The following is a 25753-nucleotide window of genomic DNA, read 5'->3' on the forward strand; positions in this document are numbered from 1 at the left end:
TTTAATTGAAGGGCATTAATTAAAATAATAATGTACTTTATGTACAGGTAGTTGTCTTTTTATTTGGAATATTGTGTTAACGTAAGAGGTTAACTGACTCAGTTGGTAGCACTCTTGCCTTTGAGTCAAAGGTTGAATCCCCACGTTGGGACTTTGAAATCAGTCTAAGATGATTCTACAAAGCAGTGCTGGCGAAGCACTGCATAGTTAGGAATCCTGTCCTTTGGATTAGACTTTAAATCAAGATCCTGTCTGGCCTGTTCAGGTGGACAGGCTGTACTGTATAATGTCAAAATATTGCAAAACACTTCACCAGTATTTACTATTAAGTATTGAGATTGTTTTTGTAGGTAAACATAGCATCCACAAACAACCCTGAGGTCAATGCCCAAGTGGAGAATCTGGCTAATTGTTGGCCAGAATACAGAGAAAAACTCTTTTTAACAATAGTCCTGGGATAATGTCCTGGGTTCTTTAACAACAACATTACATTTGTATAGCACCTTTCACGTCAGGAGGACGTCCTAAGGCGCTGGACAGCGTACAGCATTTCAGACCTGAGCTGGACTCAGGTGGGGGGAGAAGGGAGGGGGTGGCTGATGGCATGGTCAAAGAGGAGGGCCTTGAAGCGGGATGTGAAGGAGGCTAAGGAGGGGGCGAGGCAGTGTAATTGGGGGATGGAATTCCAGAGGTTGGGGGCAGAGTGGCTGAAGGCTCTCCCGCCAATGATGAGCGGGTTGGTCAGGGACGTGGAGCAGGCCGGAGCCGGCTGAACAGAGGGAGCGGGCGGGTTGGTAGGGGATAAGGAGGTCGGACAGGTAGGGTGGGCGAGGCCATGGAGGGCTTTGTATGTGAGGACCAGGATCTTGAACTGAATCCTCTGAAGGATAGGGAGCCAGTGGAGTCGGGCGAGAATGGGGGAGATGGGGTCACAGAGTTTGGTGCGGGAGAGGACACGGGCTGCAGAGTTCTGGATTATCTGCAGCCTGTGGAGGGAGGAGTTGGGAAGGCCAACAAGCAGGGGTTTGCATAGTCGAGCCTGGAGGTGATGAAGGCGTGAACAAGAGTTTCAGCGGCCTGAGGGGTGAGGTAGTGGCGGAGTCAGGCGATGTTACGGAGGTGAGGGAAGGCAGAGCGGGTCATGACTTGGATGTGGGAAAGAAAAGACAGTTGAGGGTCGAACAAGACACCTAGGTTCCTGACTGGCTTGTTGGGTTGAAGTATGCAACCATGGAGGTTGATGCTGCCAGAGCCTGAGAGGCAGAGGCGCTGGCGCGAGCCAATGAGGAGGGCCTAAGATACCTGACCAGACAGAAGGCACCTCAGTTTAATATAATGTCCAAAGGACAGCACCTCTGACAAAGCAGTAGTCTCCCAGACTATACTGGTGTCAGCCTGAATGCTGAGCTCAAATCCCAATATAAGGAACAAAGATCATCATATCAGTGTGTCACTGCGAGTTAGATCATCTGTACACAAATGTTCATCTGACTATCAATGTTTTCATGTGAAGGCTGGTCCTTTAAAATAATGTTATTTTGAAGTTGAAAAGGCTACAATCAAAAGCTGTGGCATGTTTTTCAGGAAATGTATAATCGTGAAAGCTGTTGGCAAATTAGCCGTCACCTACAGATACACTGTACACAATACACTTTACAGTAAATCTTGTGAAGAGCTTTTAGATGTTTTGAAAGCAAGGTACCACATTATTATTAATAATAATCCTTGCATTTGATGTAGCGATTCACAGGATTTACTGTGAATACATTGCCTATCACTGTGAATGCTGATCATTCTCTTTTATAATATGTTCTCATCATCCATGATATCCTTGTAATTTGTACGTTAACATCTGAATTCACCGATTTAATGTAAGGAATGCAGCTTTGCATCTCCTGTGTAGGTGAATGCGACCGCCAATTCGTTTCCTTCTCTTTCCAAATAGCGCCATGGGATCTTTTTTGCCCCAAAAATACAGTCACTCCACTTTACAGAATATTCTGCGAAGCGCTTTGAGACGTCTCAACGATGTGAGAAGGCGCTATATCAACTGCGAGGATTATTATTCCTTAACATCTTTAAGATCTTTGCCTCGGGGGAAGCAGGTCCCCCCCCAGCACGGCGCTGGACGGCAAGATCCTCAGACTCGTTTCCAAATTCCTGCGTGCCCTGGCACCTCCCTACCTCTCCGACCTGCCTACCCCACAGCCCACCACCCTCCGCCTCCCTCCGCTCGGCAGGCTCCGGCCGCCTGCCTTTCCCTCCCTTCCACTCCGCGCTTTCAGCCACTACGCCCTGGAACACTCTTCCTTTTCTCCCTCCGCCTCAGCCCCTTCCTTCCCCATCTTCAGATCGCGCCGCACGGCGTTCCTCTTCGACCGTGACTACGATCACCCGCCCCCCCCCCCCCCCCGTCATGTTCCACCACCGTCAAGCGCTCGGGGACCATATCCCGCGGGTGGGGTTGGGGGGTGGGGTTGGGGGGGGGGTTGGGGGGGGTTGGGTGGGGTGGGGTTGGGGGGGTGGGGTGGGGGTGGGGTGGGGTGGGGGTGGGGTGGGGGTGGGGTGGGGGGGGGTGGGGTGGGGGGGGGGGTGGGGTGGGGGTGGGGTTGGGGGGGGGTGGGGGGGGGTTGAGGGGCTGTGGCTGTTGGTGTTGAGCTGAAGGGCTGCACGTGGGCTCATTCCGACATCTTTCAAACGCCGCTTCTCCCGGCATCCTCGCGGGCCGCCGTACAGCACGTCACAACGTGCGTGCTGCGCGTGCGTGCGTGCGTACGTACGTGCTGCGCGTGCGCGGAAGGACAGGCCGAGGCTCGGGACGCGCGGTGTGGAATGAGCGGCTGTTAGGAGGAGGTCGCGCGGGAACTGTTTAAATCTTAACGGTAAATACGGCGCTGGCGGCGGCGGGGGGGGAGGAGGAGAGCGTGGCGCTGCGCGGCTGGTCACCTGCTGACCTGCCGCTCGTCCCAATGGCGGCCGTTAGGTTGCCCCGGGCGGGCGCGGCCTCCACTGCAGCGTCCGGAGGTCTTCAGGTCCAGCTCTTTGGTCCCAGACCAGTTCGGCTGCTCTCTGCCCGGTGTGTGTGTGTGTGTGTGTGTGCGAGAGCAACTCCCTCGCACCATGTCCCCCCCCCCACCGCCATCGCTGCCTTACAATGTCCCCGTCACCCTCACCACCTCTCACTCTGGATAACTAATCGCAGTTTCCACGTCTAAACCCTTCTCATCTTTTCTTATTTCTAGGTTCCAGCTGCTCAGCCCCCACAATGAGGGTTATAATAACAATGATGACGATAATCATACTCACATTTCATATTGCGCCTTTCTTTCATGTCAGGAGACCGTCACTCAACTCCAACCCACAATCCTTCTCTTTGCCTCCTTCAAGGCTTGACTCAAGACCCTTTTTGACCGTTCCTTCAGCCGCCCTCCTACTCCCTCTACGCTTCCTCATCCCGACCCTACCCCCCGCGCTCGGGTCCTGATCCCTGACTGTTCAGCGTCTTGGGACGTCCACCCGCCGTGAAAGGCGCTTTACAAACTTTGTTGTTCCAGACCCGAGGAGAACACGTTTGCAAAGAGCTCTTGTTTTTCTTATGCTTTACTCATTTGCTGTAACGTACTTTTGTGAACAAATAACTTGTTACAGACTTGGTTTTAAGATGCCACTACAAGGAATCTTTCCCATGAATGTTTTCTCCTTTCTCCATATGCAACACTGGGAAGATTTAAAGTGCAGAAATAATAGCTTTTGATTTTGTGCATCCTCTACTGTGGGGCACTTTCTGGGCAGTTGTTCCTATATATCTGGTTTTACGTAGTTTTACGTACAATCAGAGTCAATTGGGGAAAAATGCCCTGAGCAATTATTATTGCTCCAAAACAAAAAACAATAATAAATTGGTCATTTTCAACCCACGACTGTTTGTGGGACATTGCTGTGCGCCATTGGCTGCCGCGTTCGCCCACAAATATACAGTCAATTCACTTTACAGTGTGTTCTGTGAAGCGCTTTGGGACGTCCTCCCGACGTGAAAAGCGCTATATCAAATGCAAGGATTATTATTATTATTATTATTAATATCTAAAATATTACACTATTATTAAATCATACCTGGATGATTATTTCTACTCATCTCATGTTTACACACACCAATTATGATATCTCTAAATAAGAGGGGCCAGTGTTACATGGAGTAATAATAATGAACCTTGCATTTGATATGGCGCTTTTCACGTCTTCTAAGCGTCTCAAAGCGCTTCACAAAGTATACTGTAAAGTGAATTGACTGTATATTTGTGGGCCAAACGCGGCAGCCAATTGCGCACAGTAGTGTCCCACAAACTGTCGTGGATTGAAATGATCAATTTATTATTGTTTTTTGAGGGATTATTATCAGGCGTGTGGAGTAAGGGAACTTGCCCAAGGTTTCACCCTGCCGAGAATTGAACCCAGGTCTCTCATTTCTGAGTCAAATGCTCCAAGTGGAGTCCTGTAGCTCATGTGGTTAGAGTATTCGACTTGCCAGCGGTGTGGAGTAAGGCAAGTTTCTTTACTCTATATGCCTCCGTTTACCTAGTAATCGATTGGCGGATTGTGGATAGAATTACATTGTGGCTGCTGAAGAATTGGGAAGAGCACCTGACCAAGATGGGACAACAGCTTGCATTTATATAGCGTCCTTAATGCCGGGTAGCGTCTCTGTGTGAGAAACCAATTTTATTTGGGGGATTGTTGGTTAGGGTGCTGGGAGAAACTTCCTTCTCTTTTAGAATAGTTCCATGGGATCTATAACATTCATCTGAACAAACAGACTGATCCTTGGATTATCATCTCATCCGAAGGAAGCATCTCTGACAACGCAGACATGACCATCACTATATTTGGAGCATCAGCTTAGACCGTGATTCCAAGTCCCAAGTCCTGACTCAGAAGCGAGAGTGCTACTACTGAGCCAGGCTTGCGCTAAATCCTGATTTGTCTGTAAATGTTTTTGAGCTTCCTGGAAGTAAAAATACTGTTTGATTTACCTCTTTAATGGAGCATTTTTGAACGTTTTTCCATATTTAATTTTATCTCCTGTTCTGATGGGAGTTTTGACTCTCTCACCAAGGGTGATCTCTGTACTTTGATAAAGGAGAACCAAGAAAGTGCTGATATCAATTCTAACTCGCACTGGCTGCCTAGGCTAAGATACAATTCAGCACAGACCAGGATTCAAAATTGTACCCATTATGGAGTCCTGTAGCTTAGTGTTTAGGTCACTCGCCTTGCAAGTGTGAGGACCTGGGTTCGATTCCCGGACAGGGCAAAACCTTTGTCAAGTTTCCTTACTTCACATGCCTCTGTCTAAGTAGCGGTAAGTAGGAACGATAAGTTAGTCCATTTGTGGATCAGTTTCTGGGGATAATAATCCCTTCCCAGTAAATAAATAAAAATTAATTTGGTCACTCAATCCATGACTGTTCATGGGACACTGCTGTGGGCAATTGGCTGTCGCGTTTCACCCACAAAATATAGTCAATTCACTTTACAATATATTCTGTGAAGCGCTTTGGGATGTCTCGAAGACGTGATAAGGCACTATATCAAATGCAAGGATTCTTATTCTTATAGCCTGGTGCTACTTTTTCCCACTGAGCCATCAGGAATCTTAAGGAAATATGGGCCTTGATATTGATTTTTCCGTTTACTTTTTATTCTCTGTATATTTAGAAATGACTACAGCGGCCCGACCAACGTTTGAACCAGCTAGAGGAGGCAAGGGGAAAGGCGAGGGGGATCTCAGTCAACTCTCCAAGCAATATTCAAGTCGAGATCTTCCATCACATACTAAAATCAAATACAGGTTAGAAAATCTTTATTTTTGAGAAGGTAGAGGAGAGGGAAGCATGTATTCATTACCTTAATGCATTAATGTACACTTTTTAAAAAATTAACTGGGAGCGTGCTGCTCAGGAACAGTACACAGCTAAGTAGAACTCTGTTCCTGCATGCACAACGATGCCACTGGTCATGCGATTGGTATTATCGCTGGTTGTGATTGATGGTGCCCCCGGGCATGGGATTGGTGTCATCAATGGTCGTGTTCGGTGATGCTACCACTGGTCACTTGATTTGTGTCGTCACTGTCACGTGATTGTAGTCGCTGTTGGTCATGTTCAGTGGGTGTCACTGCTCACGTGATTGATGATATCACTGGCTGTGTGATCGGTGACATGTCAAGGTGCTGACTGGCGATTCAAAAGATGAGCCAATCAGCTGTGGAAAGCACTGCAAGGACATCTTCATGTGGAATGCACTATACAAATGTAAATTGAAGTCATTGGTTGGGATTTTATAAACCTCAAATATATATATGTGTGTGTGTGTATGAGGCTGAGATTTCTCTGGGTGATAAGGGTTTGATCATGGTTGTGGTCAAGGGAAGGAAGAACACCATGACCAAGATATTGAGCACTTTCTCACAAAGACAGAATTGGAGATGTGCCACAGGAGATGGAGCTTGATTTCCTCTCCACAGCTGAAATAATAATAATACTTGCATTTGATGTAGTGCCTTATCATATTGTCCAGGCATCTCAAAGCACTTCACAGGATTTACTTTAAAGTAGATTTTCACTGTGTATTTTATGGTTAAAATGTGGCAACTAATTGTGCACAGTAATGTCCCAAAAAAGCCATAGAGTGAATGTCCAATTGTATTTGGGGAATTGTTGGCTTCCCTTTTCGAATATTGCCATTGGATCTTTAATATCAATCTGAACAGGCAGATGGGACCTCGGTTTAATGTCTCATCCGAAGGACGGCATCTCCGACAGTGCAGTCACCCACCCCTCCAGCACTGCATTGGAGTGTCAGTTCAAGTCCCAAAGTGAGCCAAGCTGATGCACACGTTGAAATTGCATTTAGGACAATATGGTTAATATAACATGCAGTGGCATTATGCAATACAATCTAAATGTTATTTTTAACTTTTTAATATAACTTGAGCATGGAGATTAGGGGGGAAATGTTGCCACTGGGGTTGTATTCAACATAGATGTATATTACGCTTACAGGCAGCCAACCCAGGATGTTCCAGAAGAGCTGCGTAGCCGTGACTTCCGTCGGGAACTAGAAGAGAGGGAACGAGTCGTAGCACGCGAAAAGGGCAGAGACAGACCACCAAGAGGTATGAAAGGTTTTCTAAGAGTCATGATTGAGTTAACCTTGATTGACTTGGAATTGTGCAAAAAGTTTGAGATGCTGTAATATAGCTTTTCAATTTAAAACCATATGGTATCATAACTTGTGACAAACTGCAGTAATAGAAAATGCTGTTTCCTGGTTTTATGAAATAGAATGCTTCATTTAATTTACCTGCTAACATTGTCTTTTGTCTCTTCAGTTTTAAAATAAAGAACCAAATTGACTGTGGCAAACCTGAAATTCAATTTAGTCAAATCTTCAGATCACACCTGAAGATCTTCCTTTTCGACCGTGCCTATGGTTACTTCACTCCTCTCTTGAGCTCAGTATTGTTCTGTCACTGTTAAGTGCAGCACCGCCCGTTTGCTCATCTTCACCAAACTCTAGCCTCATTACCCCAGTACTCGCCAGGTTCCACTATTCCCTATAACTATTGTTATATGATAATGCTTGCATTTAATATAGCGATTTCAAGATCCTCACACATGTACAAATCACTTAATGTCCTGGCACATCTGTATCCTTCCGACCTGCTTAAACCCTATTCCACTACCTCTGGCCTCCTTCACGTCCCTTGTCCTCTCTGCGCCACCATCGGCGACTGTGCTTTCAGCTATTATTCCCTGAAACTATGGAACTCTCTACCTCAATCCCTTCGCCTTGCCTCTTTCCCTATCTTCAGATCACACCTGAAGACCTTCCTCTTCGACCGTGCCTATGGTCACCTCACTCCTCTCTTGGGCATGGTATTAAATTCCATCTGTTAAGTGCTTCAAGACATTATCCCATGTGAAGGGCACTATATAAATCCAAGTTGTTGAAATGCCATTATTTTGAACTAAATGTTTTTCAGTCTTTTAATTTTGTCACTAGTCCAGTATTGTTCAACTATTCATTTTATTGGTGCAGTGCCCTGAATTTGCTGAATTGTTATATGATAATCTTTGCATTTAATATAGGACCTTATTATGTTGTTGAAATGTCTCAAAGCACTGTTGTCCAATTATCTGCATTGTTTGCTTCTACACAATAGGGTCATGTGCTGTCAATGATATAATTATTTAGTTCTACAAAAGTACTTTTTAGCAAACCACTTTGATATATCTTCCAGATGTGAACAACATTCTATCAAATGCAAGGGTTATTTTTTATCATTAGGTTGGATAATTATAACTATATATTATAATATAATGATAATTTTATTCCTACTATATATCTCCAGCAGAAAAGTACCTTCTAGCTTAGTGGTTAGAGCACTCGCTTCGCAAGCGAGAGGAGCTGGGTTTGATTCCTGGGCAGAGTGAAACGTTGGGCAAGTTTCCTTACTCTATATACCTTCGTTTACCAAGCAGTAAGTAGGAACCCGGTTGTTAGTCGATTGACAATTTGCTTTTCCATGGGTAATAATCCCTTCCAAAAAAAAATAATAACTACTAAATGTTAGTTGAGTGAGCAGGTTTTTTAATGCTGCCACCTACATGTATCTGAAATCGTTGGTATAATAGTTATACCACGAATGCTATAAATTTTTCAATTAATGGCATAACTGTACATGTTTATTTTTGGTTTGCAACAGCACTAAAATTGTAAGGCTTCATTGGGTGATTGTAGCAAAACATGCAATTCCTGCTTTGGTGGAAATGAGGTGGATCAATACAATTCAACACCACACAAGAGATGGCTGCTGCTATTGGTCATACTCTTGTAATTATAAATAAGCCGAAGGGATTTTGATATTAAGGATATCTTGCCAAAATCCAGCACTTCATTGATTTGTTTATTTTCAACTAACCTCCTCCATCCCTTCAAAAAATAAATACATAAATTAACAATAATTTGTCACTCAATCCTCGACTGTTTGTGGGACACTGATGTACGCAATTGGCCACCGCGCTTTGCCTACAAAAATATGCAGTCAATTCACTTTACAATATATTCTGTGAAGGCTTTGAGACGTCTCAAAGACGACAACAACAGCAACAAAATTACATTTGTATAGCACCTTTCACGTTGGAAGAATGTCCCAAGGCGCTGGACAGAGTTTTGGACCCAAGCTGGGGGTCAGGATCGTGGAGGGTAGGGGGGGAAGCAGGTTGATCAAAAGCACGGTCGAAGAGGAGGGTCTTGAGATGGATCTTGAAGGAGGCAAGGGAGGGGGCGAGGTGGAGGGACTGCGGGATGGAGTTCCAGTGTTGGGGGCAGAATGGCAGAAGGCCCGCCCACCAATAGTGGAGCGAGCGAGGCGGGGGGCGTGAAGCAGGCCCAAGCCCACTGAGCGGAGGGAACAAGCAGGATAGTAGGGGGTTAGGAGGTCGCAAGAGGAGGAGTCAAAGGTGGAGGCAGAGAGGTAGAGTTGACTGTCATCCGCATACATGTGGAAGTTGACCCCATGTCTGCAGATGATGTCACCAAGAGGGAGCATATAGATACAAGACATGATAAGGTGCTATATCAAATGCAAGAATTAGTATGATTATTATTATTGGATGCTTCAGAAATGACATTGATAAAATAGCCTAAATTGCATTATTTTATCAAAGGATGCTGTCAAGAAAGTATACTAGTGCGCAAGCCTAAATGATCAGTGCAAGTTGAAAACAAAAACAATTTTATGGTGAGTGATTGATTAAAGTGCACATAATCTGACAACAAACAGGGATCCCAACGTTGATATTACCATTCTGAATGAATTCACAGTATTCAGTCAACCCAATATATTGTGGTTTGGGTTTATAAATTCAGATCCTGTGTTAAGCCAACACTACAAAAATGGTTGCTGGTCAGTGCTTCAGGGTCACCAGACATCAATCACATCGTTTCTTGCGCTGGGAATTGCTCTTCCGAGCATTTCTAGCCATTACTAAAACACTTTTGGACCCTGAAAGACTTGCTCAACCTGTGTATTATTCACAGAGAGCGAGCCAGGCAGCCTTGGAATCTGCACTTTATGGTATACCTCAGGTTCGCCATTACAACTGCGCTATGTGGACTTGTACTTTACTGGGGCACCAGTTCAGCCTGTATTCACCTTTCACTGAAGAAAAAATTGAAGGAAACAAGCACTGAGGGATTAAACATGAATTCAAAATGTATGAAACCTAATTTACTTTCTTTTGAAGACCTGTCATTTTTCTTTTGCTGTTGCAGAGCACACAACATCCTCTTCAAAGAGACCACGTTTGGATCAGATTCCAGCAGCGAACCTTGATGCTGATGATCCACTAACAGATGTATGGCATTTTGATTTTTCCATTGGCTTGCTTAAAATAATTGCTTGAATAAGATCTTACATTAGCATACTACTTCAGGTTTAATCCAGAAAATATACCATGTATATTTTTGTAAAGAAAGAAATGGATGAATATTTTAGGTCTTACCTGTATGTTAGCTGGCTTTTCAAATGGGGCATTTGTTAGCCAAGAATGAGCAGTAAGACAAACTATATTCTCTTTCTGAGCCACCAGTTGAGGAAATCATCTCCTTTATCAGTTTAAAAAGAAGTAATTTAAACCGAAGTGTATTTTGTTGGAAACAACAACTTGCATGTATATAGCACCCTTCACACGGGGTGGAGTCCTGGAGCACTTGAGGATATGTTCTGGAGGATAATGTCATTTTTTCATTCCCTATCCTGGATCTCTGTCAAGAGTGGAGGCTTTTAACAACAAATAACAAAATTACATTTGTATAAAGCCTTGCACGTCGGGAGGATGTCCCAAGGACATCTCCTTTATATTTAATGTGGTTAAGATGAATTGAGTGGGTTGTGAATAACTTAGATAACTAAGTGCTGAATTAATGATGAATAATTATGCAAGAACTGTAGAAATTTATACAATATAAGATTTTCTCAATGCTGGCTCTTTTAAAGAGCAATCCTTTCAGTCCCATTTACTTGTGCTTTTCCCCATATATGTGTAGTTTACTCCTTTTTAGATATCTTTCTAGTTTCCTTTTGAAAGTTATTATAGATTCTGCCTCAAACACTGCTCCTGGTAGGACATTCCATATCCTAACTATTCTGTGCATGAAAACATTTCTCCTAATCTTTGTTTGCTAGCTATCTTATATTGATGTCCTCTGGTCACTGATGCATTGACCAGTAGAAATAATTTCTCCCTGTTGACTGTCAAAACTCCTCATAATTTTAGTGACCTCTATCATGTCACCCCTTAACCTTGAGAGACTTTGTTCTCGGGTTGTCTTCTCATCTGAAGAAGTTTGGTGCCTTAGTGTGCTTTTTTGAAAGTGTTGTGTAATAGAACAGACCTACCTTAACCTTAATCTTTTTGCTAATGTATATATTTTGAACAGGGCTCCTTTATGTCAGGGGTGTCAAACATGCAACTCATGAGCAGTATCTTATTCCCTCCTCTGTTTTCTCCAGCTTGTGCACGACTAGCAGAGAATAAGTGTGTGAGGCACAGAGAGAATTAAGTGTGGAGTTGTTTGTATCTACCGCTACAAGGAATTAAACCACTAGGTGGCTCAGTGGTATAATACAATAAAGTACTCTAGCAAATTGTTATGCTGTTTCAGGGAGCTAAACGTGGGCTCTTCACCCTTCCAAAAAGGCAAATCATGTTGTTTTCACATACCAACTGATATTCTAGTTAGTTTGATGTTGGTAAATTGAGTGATCCATAGTACAGAAATTATGTGAGTGAACCAATTTTTAATACTTGAAAAGTGCTCTATGACTGCTGCTTTTAGTTTGCAGAATTTAAAGAAACACATTGAAAGGAAAATCAAGATATAGGCTCACATGAAAGACATTTGAACCCTTTTGCTATCTTTTGCTATCTGCATTCAAAAGCTGAAGGAAATAGTATTCCAGCAAGAACAACAAAATTACATTTATAGAGCGCCTTTCGCGACGCGAGAACATCCCAAAGCGCTGAACAGTCAGGTGTCGGGACCCGAGGATGGGGGAGGGGTGGTGTAGGGGAGAGGGAAGGCAGAGAAGTGTGAGGGTGACCAAAGGCACGATCGAAGAGAAGGGTCTTGAGACCGGCCTTGAAGAAGGCAAGGGAGGAAGTGAGGCGAAGGGACCATGGGATGGAGTTCCAGAGTGTGGGGGCAGAGTGGCTGAAAGCCCGGCCATCGATGGTAGGGTGGGTCGGGCAGGAGACTGGAGCCCACCAAACGGAGCGGCAGGTTGGTAGGGAGTAAGTAGTAGTTGAGTGACTCTGGCGTGCTGTGCTCATTGTCAGTAAGCCATGCAACAACAACAGCAAGATTACATTTGTATAACATTAACAATTGTTATTTTTGGTACTGATTTTATTGTTGTTTTTCTTAGGAAGAAGAGGAAGAAGATTCTGACAAAGACAGTAGTAGTGATGATGATGATGACGATACTGCTGCTCTTTTGGCTGAACTAGAGAAAATTAAGAAGGAACGTGCAGAAGAACAAGCACGCAAGGTAACAGGATACTCTCAACATATCAGAATTGATATTAAAGCATCCGATACACAAGTCCTTTGATGATTGGGTGCCAAAACCTTTTTAAATCACATTTTCTTCACTAATTTTTCTTTTGATCTCCTGATGGTGTTGACACATTGTCAGGCTCACTTTTGTGGACATAGGTCTTCTTGTTGAGTTATGTTTTCTTGGATAATGGGTGCCCTCTGGTACCTGGCTAAATAGCTATTTGTGTATGAGTCTTAACAGTGAGTATGTACTGCAGGCTACTTGATCAGCAGTGATTAGAAGAAGAAATCTGACTACCGTTTTTCCTTCCTAACTCAATGGCACCTAGACTAATTCTTGCATCCCTATTGCTGTCCAGAATGAGATTAGTAGAGACCAGGATTTGACTATAATATTCTGTGCTGCAGGGGGAACTGTTTTGCAGCTTTTTAAATGGGTGTTAGTTTAATTGTTTTATGAATCTAATTATATCTTGCTACGAGTAATTATATTAAAAATTGAGATATATGGAATCGTAGAAATGGATTCTCTGAATACTTTTGTTTTAAAAAGAAATCACAGAAATTCTACGTTGGGCTTTGAATCCTTCATGTTCGGAAGCTACATTTTTTAATAATGTATTTAAGGAGATTTGCTGCGAGACCTGTCATTTTCATGTTGCTTTAACTGAAAAATTGCAGATACATCCAAAGTTGGGGCTCCTAAATTACCCTGTCAAAGCAGCGCATTCCAGAATAGAATTATTCATTTATGAAATATCTCTGCACTCAATCATCCTGTCCCCTGCAATTTGAGAATCTGCAATATAATCTGATACCCATTTTTAAATGCCCTGAAAAACAAGCTATTAACTATCCCCAAACCTTCCCCACAAGTGAGAGAACGTCTAACATTGAGCAATTGTTTTCATTCCAAGTTGTACAGTCACTGAATTTTAAACCTGCATTACAGCTATGCTCAGTTAGCTGCATTGTGTTTCACATAATGTGTGTCAGTGCAGTGGCTCTGAAGTTAGAAGGCCAAGCTTTTTGGTTTCTTGATTGAATGTTTCTTGATTTATGCCATACATTAAGAAAAAACTGGAAACAAAACATTGATTTAAAACAGACTCGCCTAGTCTAGTGCAAATGTTTGGTGGGCCACTTCTGGCCTGTGAGCCATGGGTTGGCCACTACTTATCTAACGGTAGGTCTCGCAAGAAGCATCTCAGACGAGAGGTCTATTGTCAATTACTATTGTAAAACTGCAACTTGCAGTTCAAGTTAGAGGTGCCTCAATTCCCAGTCGCAATATAAAGAGGAAGCTTGCCACATGTAGGTGTTTTTTGTTGTATTTGCAATCTTGATTGATAGACGCAGTGATTTGTCAAAACAAGGTTTTCCATCTTGGAGAGTTGAATTAAAAAGCTCAATTGTTTGTTACCAAACTTCTTGAGAATTTCTTTAACATTGACGGGGGATGTTGTGGTGTAAAATTATCATGTATAATAACCATGAAGCAAAGAGCTACATTGATAATAAAATTGAGATTTGTCACTGATACATAGAATCATAGAATTATACAGCACAAAAGGAGGCCATTCTGTGTCTGTGCCAACTCTATCCTATTCAATCCCACTCCCCCGCAATCTCCCCATAGCCCTGCAAACTTGTCCTCCCCAAATGTCTATCTACGTCTCTCTTAAAAGTTGTTATCGAATCAGCTTCCACACCCTTTCAGCTAATGCATTTCAGATCCGAACAACTCACTGTGTGAAAAAATTTCTCCTCACCTCTCTTCTTTCTTTTAACTATTTTAAATCTGTGTCCTTGGATTACCGACCCAACTGCCAGTGGAAATAGTTTCTCCTTGTTCACCCTATTGAATCCCCTAATAATTTTGAAAACTTCTATGAAGGCTTCTCTTAACCTTCTGTGCTCCAAAGAGAATAATTCCAGCTTCTCCAGCCTCTCCTGATAACTGAAGTCCCTCATTCCTGGTACCACCCTGGTAAATCCCCTTTGCACCCTCTCCAATGCCTTGACATCCTTCCTATAGTGTGGGGCCCAGACCTGAACACAGTCCTCTAGCTGAGGCGTAACCAGTGTTTTATAAAGGTTCATCATAACTTACTAACTTTTGTATTCTATGCCCCTATTTATAAAGCCTAGCATCCTGTATGCTTTTTTTAACAGCTTTATCTACCTGTCCTGCCACCTTCAAAGATTTACTTATATGAGCCCCAGGTCTCTCTGTTCCTTCACCCCTTTAAGATTGTACCATCAGCTTATATTGCCTCTCCTCATTCTTCCTCCCAAATGCATCACTTCGCATTTCTCTATATTAAACTTCATCTGCCACGTGTCTGCCCATGTTACCAGTCTCTCTATATCCTCTTGCAGTGCTACTATCCTCCTCACTGTTTACTACATTTCCTGCCTTAGTATCATCTGCAAACTTGGAAATTGTACTTCCCTATTCCCAAGTCCAGGTCATTTATATAGATCAAAAATAGCAGTGGTCCCAATACTGACCCCTGGGGGACACCACTGCACACTTCCCTCCAGTCAGAAAAACAGCCGTTTACCACCACTCTGCTTTCTGTCTCCCAGCCAGTTCTGTATCCATGCTGCCACTGTCCCTTTAATACCATGGGCTTCTATTTTGCTTACAAGACTCTTATGTGGCACTTTATCAAACGCCCTTTGAAAATCAATATAAACGACATCAACTGCACTACCTTCATCAACTGCACTACCTCCGTTACTTCATCAAAAAACTCTATCAGGTTTGTTAGACATTATTTGCCTTTAACAAATCCGTATTGGCTATTCTTTATTAACCCATATTTTTCTAAGTGAAATTTATTTTGTCCTGGATTATAGTCCATAGAAGTTTCCCCACTACTGACGTTAAGCTGACTGGACTGCAGTACCCGGGTTTAACTTTCTGCCCCTTTTTGTACAGCGGAGTAACATTTGCAAACCTCCAGTCCTCTGGCACCATCCCGGTGTCCAAGGAGGATTGAAAGATGTGGCCAGATCTTCTGTTATTTCCACCTTTACTTATCTACCTTGAGTACCGACAACCTTTTTAGTACCTCCCTTCAGTTTATTTCTATCTTATCCAATTTCTCCACCCTTTCCTCCGATACTATCTTTTGTGAAGACAGATGCAAAGTAGTCATTCAGTACACTAGCCATGCCCTCTGCCTCCACAAGAAGATTTCCTCTTTGGTCCCTAATTGGTCCCACCCTACCTTTAACTAACCTTTTATTCTTTATATGCTTATAAAATACCTTATGCTTCCCTTTTATGTTACCCGCTAATCTTTTCTCATACAGTCTCTTTGCCCCTCTTATTTCTTTTTTCAGTACCTCTGCTGTCCACAAAATAACTAATAATTTGCATTATTTGAATCAACTTCTGTTTCAGTTTTGATTACAACTAATGTAATCGGTGTGATGTCAAGTGCAAAGCTAGCATTTGTAAATGAAATCTATAGTTTCCCACTTGTCTGTGACTTTTGTATAAAACTTTAATATAGTTCTTTAATATGGCATCATGCAAATGTTTCTGCCAGAGAGCTATTCCTGTACTGTAAAAATGCAATAGTACACGATCCCTTTAAGAATGTTTAATACATAAACTGTGTTCTAAGAACACAAAGAACTTGTGTTTATTGACGAGCACATCAGTCCTACAATTTGCTAATTGAGATAAAAGAGCAACAGCGCGCTTATCACAAAAAAAAACTTGATGACCTTTCTCCGGTTGAATATGACCATGGCTTTTATACTATACTTGCATAAAGTGCTTGAAGAAATTATCTAGCCATAGAAATTTATTGGCATTTTAGTTCGCAAGCAAATTCTTGTCAGATAGCCAAAGTACTAGAAATGTTTCTTTTGAGTGTGTGCATGGAAAGAAAATTATGTGGAAAAAAAACCTGGATAGAATCCAAGTGACTACTTTCCTTTAAATTTCTCATGTGAAAGAACTGCTAAAGAGTGTCCCTTGTGTTCTTTCACGTTTGGTCCTTGTGACCCTATTTCAGTTTGTGATTTGGTCTGCAGGTCAACTGAACTGACCCACAGAAAGTTCATAATGGTTCTTGTGTTGATTGGCCACAAATGTTCTGATTTTGTGTTCTTGTATTTGTTTTGCTGCATTTGTATTTAGGCCAAAACTATTTTAAGAACATTTTACCTTCTAAACCAAGATCTGGCTGCATATGAAAAATCCAACAAGCTTTTAATTATGTAATGTTTGTACTCCTGGTGAAGTTTTTTTTGCATGATTGACTTAGAATGCAGTTGTTTGGCTGCTCAACTCATCCTAAATGTTGTGTCAGTATATAATTATGGATTACATTTTGAAATGTATCATCTATTCTGCTAAATTTCAAGGTTCAGCCTTATAAATTTCCACGATGGTGAAGCACCAGAAAAGTGTTAGAACCTAGTAACAGGTCTTTGGTTTTAATTCAGCAAAGGACAAATTCATTTTATATCTTTATTTTCAATTACAGATGTTAAGTGAGTAATTCTTGTTCTTAGTAGATGGGAGTGTAATCTAGCATCATTGAGAATAAAGACAGAATAAAGGCATGATGGAACTGCTAAATGAATGTTTTTCTTTGGTCTTCACAGTTGAGGTACAGGGAAGATGAGATTATTGAAGTGGAGAATCTTAAACAACAACTTGCATTTAAAAAATGGCCTTAACAATGGCAAAGTTTGATGCTGAGCTGGGAAGAAAGGCGAGATGATGCATTCAAAGAAGAAAGTCTTCAGGTGTGATCTGAAGATAGGCAAAGAGGGGACAAAGCACAGGGATGGAGGCAAGGAGTTAGAACATAAGAATTAGGAGCAGGAGTAGGTCATTCGGCCCCTCGAGCTGCCCTGCCATTCGATAAGGTCATGGCTGATCTTCATACCTAACTCTAATTACCTGCCCTATCCCCATGTCCCCTAATCCCTCTATTTTTTAAAAATCTATCAGTCTCAGCCTTGAAGGTATTCAAGGACTGAGCATCTACAGCCTTCTGGGGTAGTGAATTCCATAAATTCACTACCCTCTGAGTGAAGAAATGTTTCCTCAACTCTGTTCTAAAAGGCTGACCCTTAATTTTAAGACTGTGACCCCTGGTTATAGATTCTCCTACCAGGAGAAACAGACCTTCACTGTCTATCCAGCCCTTTAAGAATCTTATATGTTTCAATAAGATCTCCCCTAATTCTTCTGTACTCTGGAGAATACAGCCCTCGTTTATTCAGCCTATCCTCATAGGTCAGTCCCCTCAGCCCAGGAACTAACCAGTGAATCTACGCTGCACCCCCTCTAGGGCAAGTATGTCCTTTTTTAAATAAGGAAACCAAAACTGCACACAATACTCTAGGTGCGGTCAGAGGGTCAGGGCATAATGTCTGAGAGCACGATCAACGATAGTGCAGTGGCGAGGACGAGGGACATATAGAGTGCCTTGAGTTGGCTGAGCAAAGGTTAGAGGAGTGGAGTATGAGCAGGGATTAACAGGATTAGTATAAACAAAATGGTATAATAAAGCAATTGTAATGGGTTATAATTGGAACTGAAGACAGACAAATCTCCAATTTTCACCTCTGGATACTAAAATAAAGAGACAAGGAAATTGAAGATGCATTTGTTAAAGCCTTTCAAAAGCTTTTTGAATCCAATTCTTACCATTCATTCCTTTAGGAGTACATTGCAAACAGAAATAGGAATTATTTAAGAACATAACGTTTGGAATGAGAATTAATTAGGCCTATGAAGGTGCTCCTTCTAACAGGTCAATTATAGTTTATAAACGCAGGATCAGGAATAGGATAGTAATACAGTTGTAGAATAGCGAGCAGAGGAAAATTAATCTGGAAAGTGTTATGGGCATTTCAGAAATAAAGTGGGAGGAAGAGAAGACAGGAAAAGTCTTTACTGAATACCCACTAGCTGGTGGATGGAGGCTGAAGAAAACGAATACGTATACCTTACACTTTCAATTTGTTTAACCTGATTGAAGTGTTGTTAATGGCAGCCTTAGAGAATTGTACTGACTGGTCTGCCAACTTATCTGCCCGTGGGATAGCTGTTTGGGACTAAAAAGAAAATACACTAAAACCCCGGCTGGTTAGACTAATGGGGGGAGATTGATGTGCCAAGCCAGAATTTCCAGCTAAGTGTAATTACAATGCCGGTGCCACGCATTTACTGATTTTTTTAATAAAAACAGTAAACTTTTTAATAAAAACAGTAAATAACAACAACAGCAACAAATTGCATTTATATAGGGCCTTTCACCAGCATTGTAATTGCTGGAATCTCGCAAGCAGAAGACAGCGAATAAACTATCTTCTGCTCACAAGGTTTTAAAAAATTCTGTTTCAGTCCTGGGTCTGAATTCCGGATAACCAGAGGAACTGGGAATTTTTTGTACATTTTTTTAAAAAGAGTTCTTTGCACTTCTTTTGGAAATATGTTAATACATGCAATTTGTAAGGAGGAAAAATGGTCATTTAATTAACTGGAAAATAAATTATTGCAGTGAAATAAATTCATAGTTAAATAATTCCTGTTTTGTGTTTGGTGACCATTGATACCAGAGCTTGTGTTTATGTGTTATCAGTATTCAGTAAACTAACTTTTTCCAGATCAAATATTTTTGTTGCCCTGCGGTTTATGACTGTCCTTTGACACTTTGCCATAAAAACAGTATGGATATAACTACATTGAAGCCCATTTATAATTGATAGTTGGAGGTCCATAAAATCCCATCCAGCACTAAATCAACACTTTCTCATTCACTGTACATACATGCAGATCTTGGCTGGCTTCATTGGTGCCAAATTGCCAGGGGGCACTAGGTTGCCATTGCCGATATTTCAGCACTGGAAATGATGGCGGTAACCTGGAAGTGGGCAATTTCTTTTGTATTACTAATAATATAATAATCCTAGCATTTGATATAGCACCTTACATGTTCAAAGGTCCTCTCAAAGTGCTTCAACAACAACAACAACAACAACAAGATTCCATTTATTGAGCGCCTTTCACGTCGGGAGGACGTCCCAAGGCGCTGTACAGTTGGGTCAGGACCCGAGCATTGGGGGGAAATGGTCAGGGTGAGGGGAGGAAGGGAGGGAGCGAGGAGGGGGTAGAGAGTCGAGAGGGGAGCTGAAGGCACGGTCAAAGAGAAAGGTCTTGAGACCGGCCTTGAAGGAGGAAAGGGAGGAGGCGGCGAAGGCACTGGGGGATAGAGTTCCAGAGCCTGGGGGCTGAGAGGCTGAAGGCTCGGCCACCGATGGTAGGGCGGTTGGGGCGGGGAATGTGGAGCAGACCGGAGCCAGAGGAACGGAGGGTACGGGCGGGTAGGTAGGGGGATAGTAGGTCGGAGAGGTAGGAGGGAGCAAGGCCATGAATGGCCTTGTAGGTGAGGGTGAGGATCTTGAATTGGATCCTCTGGGGGATGGGGAGCCAGTGGAGGCGAGCGAGGGTGGGATTTACGGGATTTACTGTAAAATGTAGTAACTGTGTACCTTCTGGGTGAACGTGACAGAAAGTTTGCTGAGTGTAAATTGGTTGCCATATTTGCCAACAAAATATCCAGCCAATGTTCTTTACAATAAATCCTGTAAAGCACTTTGTGACATCCTCCTGATGTGAAAGGCGTTATATTAAATGCAAAGATTATGTTTATTATAAGTGGTGATTTTGTGAGGGCAGTCAATAGCTCGTGGAATTTGCATGGAGTTTGAGTTTCTAACACCTTTGTAAAAGATGCATTTGGGGTTTATATTCAATGAAAATTAGCTGACTGCATATATTATAATTTTATGTATGTGTGTAAATTTACATTCAAAATGACAAATTATTATTTTACTTTTGTAGGAACGTGAACAGAAGGCTGAAGAAGAAAGAATTAGAATGGAAAATATTCTAAGTGGCAATCCCTTGCTGAACCTCATAGGCCAGTCGAGCTTCAAAGTGAAGAGGAGGTACTGTGAAATAAAAGCCTTTATGATATTCAGTTAACGGAAAAGACTATTTTAACCATCTGTGCAGCCATTCTAAGTGGCAAAACAAAAAACAGTATAGAACTTGGAAAAGCCCTACGAACAAAACTTTTAAACAGTACCTTGCAGGCAAAAGAAACCTTTCAAAGAGCTTTACAGAATGAGATTAATTAGAAATGAAGTGATTGTTGGTATGGAGGCAAATCTGGCAGCTGAGTTTCTTCAAGTGATATCCTGGGCCAGTAGAAATTTGCAGAAATATTTCCCCAAATTGCGGGGCCCTTGACGACTTTTGCGGAAAACTGCAGAGGTCTTTGGTAAATTTTGAGGGCAATTGTGGAGGATTGATTGGTGCTATTGAGAGACGCATTTTGTGAAACAATCTGGATTAAAACTATAGGCACACATTTCCTGAAAATGTAGTTGTATTTAAAATACTAAAAGTGTTCATTTGAATAGTATAGTACTTACCAAGAATTCATTGCAGGAACTCAGTTTAGGCAGAGCGCCGTGCAAATAGACAGCAGTAGTGTGACTCAGCTGGTATTTCTATCGTGGTTAACTCACTAGTGAGGCCGATTTACATCGCTTCTGTAATCCCAAACCCCACTCCTCCACCCCGTGCGTCACGCACATTTGACCAGAGTCGCTCCGCCCACACTAATAGCATCGAGCAAACAGCACGCAGAGCCCAGGGACTAGGACACTGTGCACAGGTTTGTATGGGGCCTAGTACACTGTGTGTACTGGTTGTAGTTGAGGGACGTTTATAGCGGGTTCCGCGGATAAAGTGTGGTCACACTTTTCTATTGGTGAAGACGATATCTTACAAGAGATGAACCGTAGAAATTTACAGCACAGGAGAATGTCATTCGGCCTCAGCAGTCAATTTGAATGAGGAGGGAATAAAATACAGGGAGGAAACCTCAATTTTTCTTTAAAATAAAGTAAGGGGCAGGGGGCACTTCTTGTCCAGACCTAAATGACAGGATAGATTAGATGTAAATTTGGGATGATCTTGATAGACTTGTATAATACAGAATATATAGTATCCTAATGTCTGAAGAGGTAAACAGAAAATGGGTGGATGCAGAAATTGCTGGAAATGCACAGCATATTGCATCAGCATCTGGAAGAGAAAGCTGTGTTTAACATTCTTGATTGTGACCTTTCATTCAAATTAGCAACAATTAAAGAGTTTCTGTGGTGTAATGCAAAAACTGATATTTAGATTAGTTCTTGCAATAGTAAAGTATATACCATTTAATTAAATTGGGTTCCTAATCCCTTTTGAGTAGATATTTTTCAATTGTTATTTAATTTTATTTCCAGATAGGTAACTCCAAACTATATATTCTCACTGAATGAAACTTCTTAGGGGCAGAGAAATGTTTGATTCATTGATTTAGTCTCAAACTTAACCTTGCAAGTTTTAAATTTAATTCTTTGATATTGCTACTCTACTCCACTAAAAATAAATCTATCCAAAAATCTAATGGTAGAGAAATTACCGGAATGATTTGCACAGGTGGTATCATTTTTTCTTCAATAAAATTGTGCTAAACGTTGATTACAAACATCCACTTGTGCCTTTGTAAAAGGCTGGAAACTATTTCGTTATGTATAAATTTGGCATCTTAAAATGATACTTTATCTAATGATGCAAAACACAATGTTGCCCTGATATTGGTTAGATTACTACCAGACAATAATGACCCAGACAAGCACCCAGATATTGTGTGCACTAAATTCAGTGCAAAATGTTTCAGGAGTACACTTGTGAATTGAAGTTTTATTTTTTTCCATCTGCATTGTGTGTATTTTATTGCTGTACCAGATTTCATCTCTGCAGATAAAATATGAGTGTTATCAGCCTTCTTTGTTGACATGACTCGTGGAGTCTTGTAGCTCAGTGGTTGGAGCACTCGCTTTGCAAGTGAGAGACCTGAGTTCAATTCCAGGCAGGGCGAAACCTTGGGCAAGTTTCCTTACTCCACACAGAGCCTAATAATAATCCCTCCAAAACCAAAAACAATAATAAATTGGTCATTTTCAATCTACGACTGTTTGTGGGACATTGCTGTGCGCAATTGGCTGCCGCGTTCACCCACAAATATACAGTCAATTCACTTTACAGTGTGTTCTGTGAAGCGCTTTGGGATGTCCCCCCGACGTGAAAAGCGCTATATCAAATGCAAGGATTATTATTATATATGAATACTAACTTTGTTGAAGTGACCTAATTCTAGGCCAAAGTAATAACCTTCTAAGCTTCTATTTTTGAAAAGTGCAACAGCATCCAATCGCGTTCTGGGTGGAGAGCAGGGGCGGTTCTTCTCTATTTTCCTTTCACAAAATGTGCCAAAACCAGTGTTTTCATCCATGTTACAAGCAGTAACCAAGGAAGTAAAGTCCATTCAACTAACAAAAAAGCATTTGCACATGCTCCTTTTCATCTTACCATTTTATCAACAAACGTAGAAAAAGATCAAAGCACACGTGCATACACCATGCGAATCAGAGTATTGAGATCACATGCCCAACGACTGTGTGTGTCACTCATTTTTTATTTGCTAATCAAAAATGCAATTTAGCCACATCTGGATTTTCAATTCGCCACATGTGGTTGTGGCTAATGTACCCTGATCTAGAACATTCACTCTGGCCATGTTGTGCCCACACCATGGAACATGGAATATTTATCTTGAAGATCTCTGGAAAGCAGTTACGTGAAACATTTTCTATACTTCCATTGAGTGTTAAATTGTCTTGTCCTGACAGCATTTGCAATGCTCCTACGGGGCATAGAGGTGCAGATGCTCAAAACCAGAATCAGTTTCTGGTTGCTGTATTACTGCTGTGTGTATGCCGAGAATGGACAGAGACATAGTCTGTCTTATTCTTTGAAGTGCAATGTCCATATACAAAGAACTTCCTGACTTGATCCTCTCTAGCAACCTGACTTAAGCGTCTGCAGTACCAATTTAATATGCACCCTGAGGCTTTTCTACTCAATATATCAATTGGATTGTCCAGAATGACACCTTATATATACTAGCAGCTGAGTTTAACCAGCGAACTGATAACATTAACATTGATAACGGATAACATAATGCAAAGTTTAGTGTCCTTTGGCTAGATTTGTCTGTGGAGGTTGAACTTTGGGTGAAGAATGAGGTATACTCAAGGTAGGTAATCTGACATTTTAAACCACCATTCAAGCCCAAGATTTGGACATCAGCACCCTCGGGTCCTGACCCAACTGTCCAGCGCCTTGGGACCTCCTCCCAACGTGAAAGGCGCTCTATAAATGCAATCATGTTGTTGTTATTAGAAAGATGATTTATTTCTGGTGAAGCAATGCAGGCACCAGTTCTATTAATCTTTGGGGGTTTCTTGTAGTTGTGAACTATATGGTTCTTATTTTTAGATACCAGCAGTGATTGTTTGATCTTTATATTGATTATGTTTAGTTCAGGGGCTGGATTATTTTATAGAGTACACTGGCTCGGAAGAAAAAATTCTACTTGAAGTGCTTAACAAAAGCATGAATACAGTTCTATGAAGGTGATCAATTGCAAGAAAAACATTTTTAAATAGTTGTGCTAAATAACTGATTCCGCTTTTAATCTTTCTCTTTTAGGTGGGATGATGATGTTGTGTTCAAGAATTGTGCAAAAGGGATAGATGACTCAAGGAAAGATAAAAGATTTGTGAATGATACGCTTCGCTCTGAATTCCACAAGAAATTTATGGAAAAGTATATCAAATAATTAGCACCAAATATTGATGTTGCTGATTTAACCAACATTAACTACAGAGGACTCCCACCCGAAAAGATGAACTATTTTGCTCTACATTTGTTTCCTTGGACTGTGCATCAACTGTACCCAAGAGGGTGAACAACCTGCTTCCAACATCAGCCAATATTGTTGTGAGATGACCATTAGGAGATCCACTTGAGCAATCCAGGAAATTTGGCTCCACCACCATGAGGAATAGTCAGAGCTTTGCTCAGTGTCCTCCCATTGCATTGCAAGTAAAACCAGACACTCCGTGGTATAAGGAAAGCAACTGAACTTGTCACCCAACCTCTGTTAGTTTTCAAATACATTGGGTCATCTAAATGTTGTATTTTCTGCCGGCTCAAAGTGGGTTGTAAATTTCTATTAGTGTAATAAGTGTGAGAACAACTTCCTTGTGGTATGTTTTCTGGATAAATACAAGGCTGCCTTTATACCTCAAAACCATTTGAGATCCATTTCTTCTCTAGCTATAAAGAACATCTGTTTGAGGTAATATTGGGCTCAGATCTATTCCTGTCCCATAAACTATTAGAACTTGACTGTTGTCCTTCAATCCAGTGAAGAATAAATCGCTTGTTTTGCTTTTATCCAGATGCTAGCAATAAAAGTTTTTTTTAAAAAGTGTTTATTTCTAACTTAAATATTCCTGAACTAGCAGTCAGAGTGAAATGCTGGTATTTAGTTTTATGACAGTAATCCACATTTTTATTTTTTGCATCCACAAAAAAGCGTCAGGAGTTGTCGTTTGGCCATTTGAGTGTGCTCTGTCATTTTTACACCGTATCAGATCTTGTAATATTGTTTCCCTGCCTTTTCTCCAAATCCCATGATATCCTTACTTCCCAAATGTCTCTTTTTAAGACATCCCTATCGATTGTATATCCGCAGCTGTTAGTGAACAAAGCATTCCACGTACTCAACTATTTTCTGATTTCACTTTTAACTGGTTTATTAGCTCTTGCTTTCAAGATTAGATCCTTATTTGGATCGCCTTGCCATTGAAGGAAGAAGAGTCATTCGGTATCTAGCTTATGAATTTCCTTCGTTGTTTTTATCCACGCAACCAGAAACTTGTGACTTTATAAGGATGTCTTAGAGGCATATGGAAAATGGGCTTTGCCTCCTCGCATTGAAGACCTGTCTAAATTTCCCTTCTTAATTGATATTCAGAGAAACTGGCCAGCCATTAATAGTGTTTGGAATTTATTCTCAACCTTCCTGGCTCTTCATTGCCAATGTGCATGCCTCTTCCAAGCCAAGTGTTGACATTTGAATGAGATGCTGAACCCAGGTCCTTACATCTGTCTGTT

General features: G+C 41.6%; 1 protein-coding gene across 1 annotated transcript; it reads left to right on the forward strand.

Annotated features, from left to right (window-relative positions):
• Positions 1-2768: 2768 nt before the first annotated feature.
• On the forward strand, positions 2769-25067 carry cwc15 (CWC15 spliceosome associated protein homolog). The gene is made up of 7 exons (XM_007902024.2): positions 2769-2882; positions 5716-5848; positions 7062-7174; positions 10339-10421; positions 12494-12616; positions 20513-20619; positions 24281-25067. The coding sequence occupies exons 2-7, from the start codon at positions 5718-5720 to the stop codon at positions 24408-24410; spliced, it is 687 nt and encodes a 228-aa protein (XP_007900215.1). The 5' UTR covers positions 2769-2882; positions 5716-5717; the 3' UTR covers positions 24411-25067.
• Positions 25068-25753: the final 686 nt, after the last annotated feature.

This window comes from Callorhinchus milii, unplaced genomic scaffold (assembly GCF_018977255.1).
Source record: "Callorhinchus milii isolate IMCB2004 unplaced genomic scaffold, IMCB_Cmil_1.0 Scaffold4, whole genome shotgun sequence".
NCBI classification, from domain to species: domain Eukaryota; kingdom Metazoa; phylum Chordata; class Chondrichthyes; order Chimaeriformes; family Callorhinchidae; genus Callorhinchus; species Callorhinchus milii.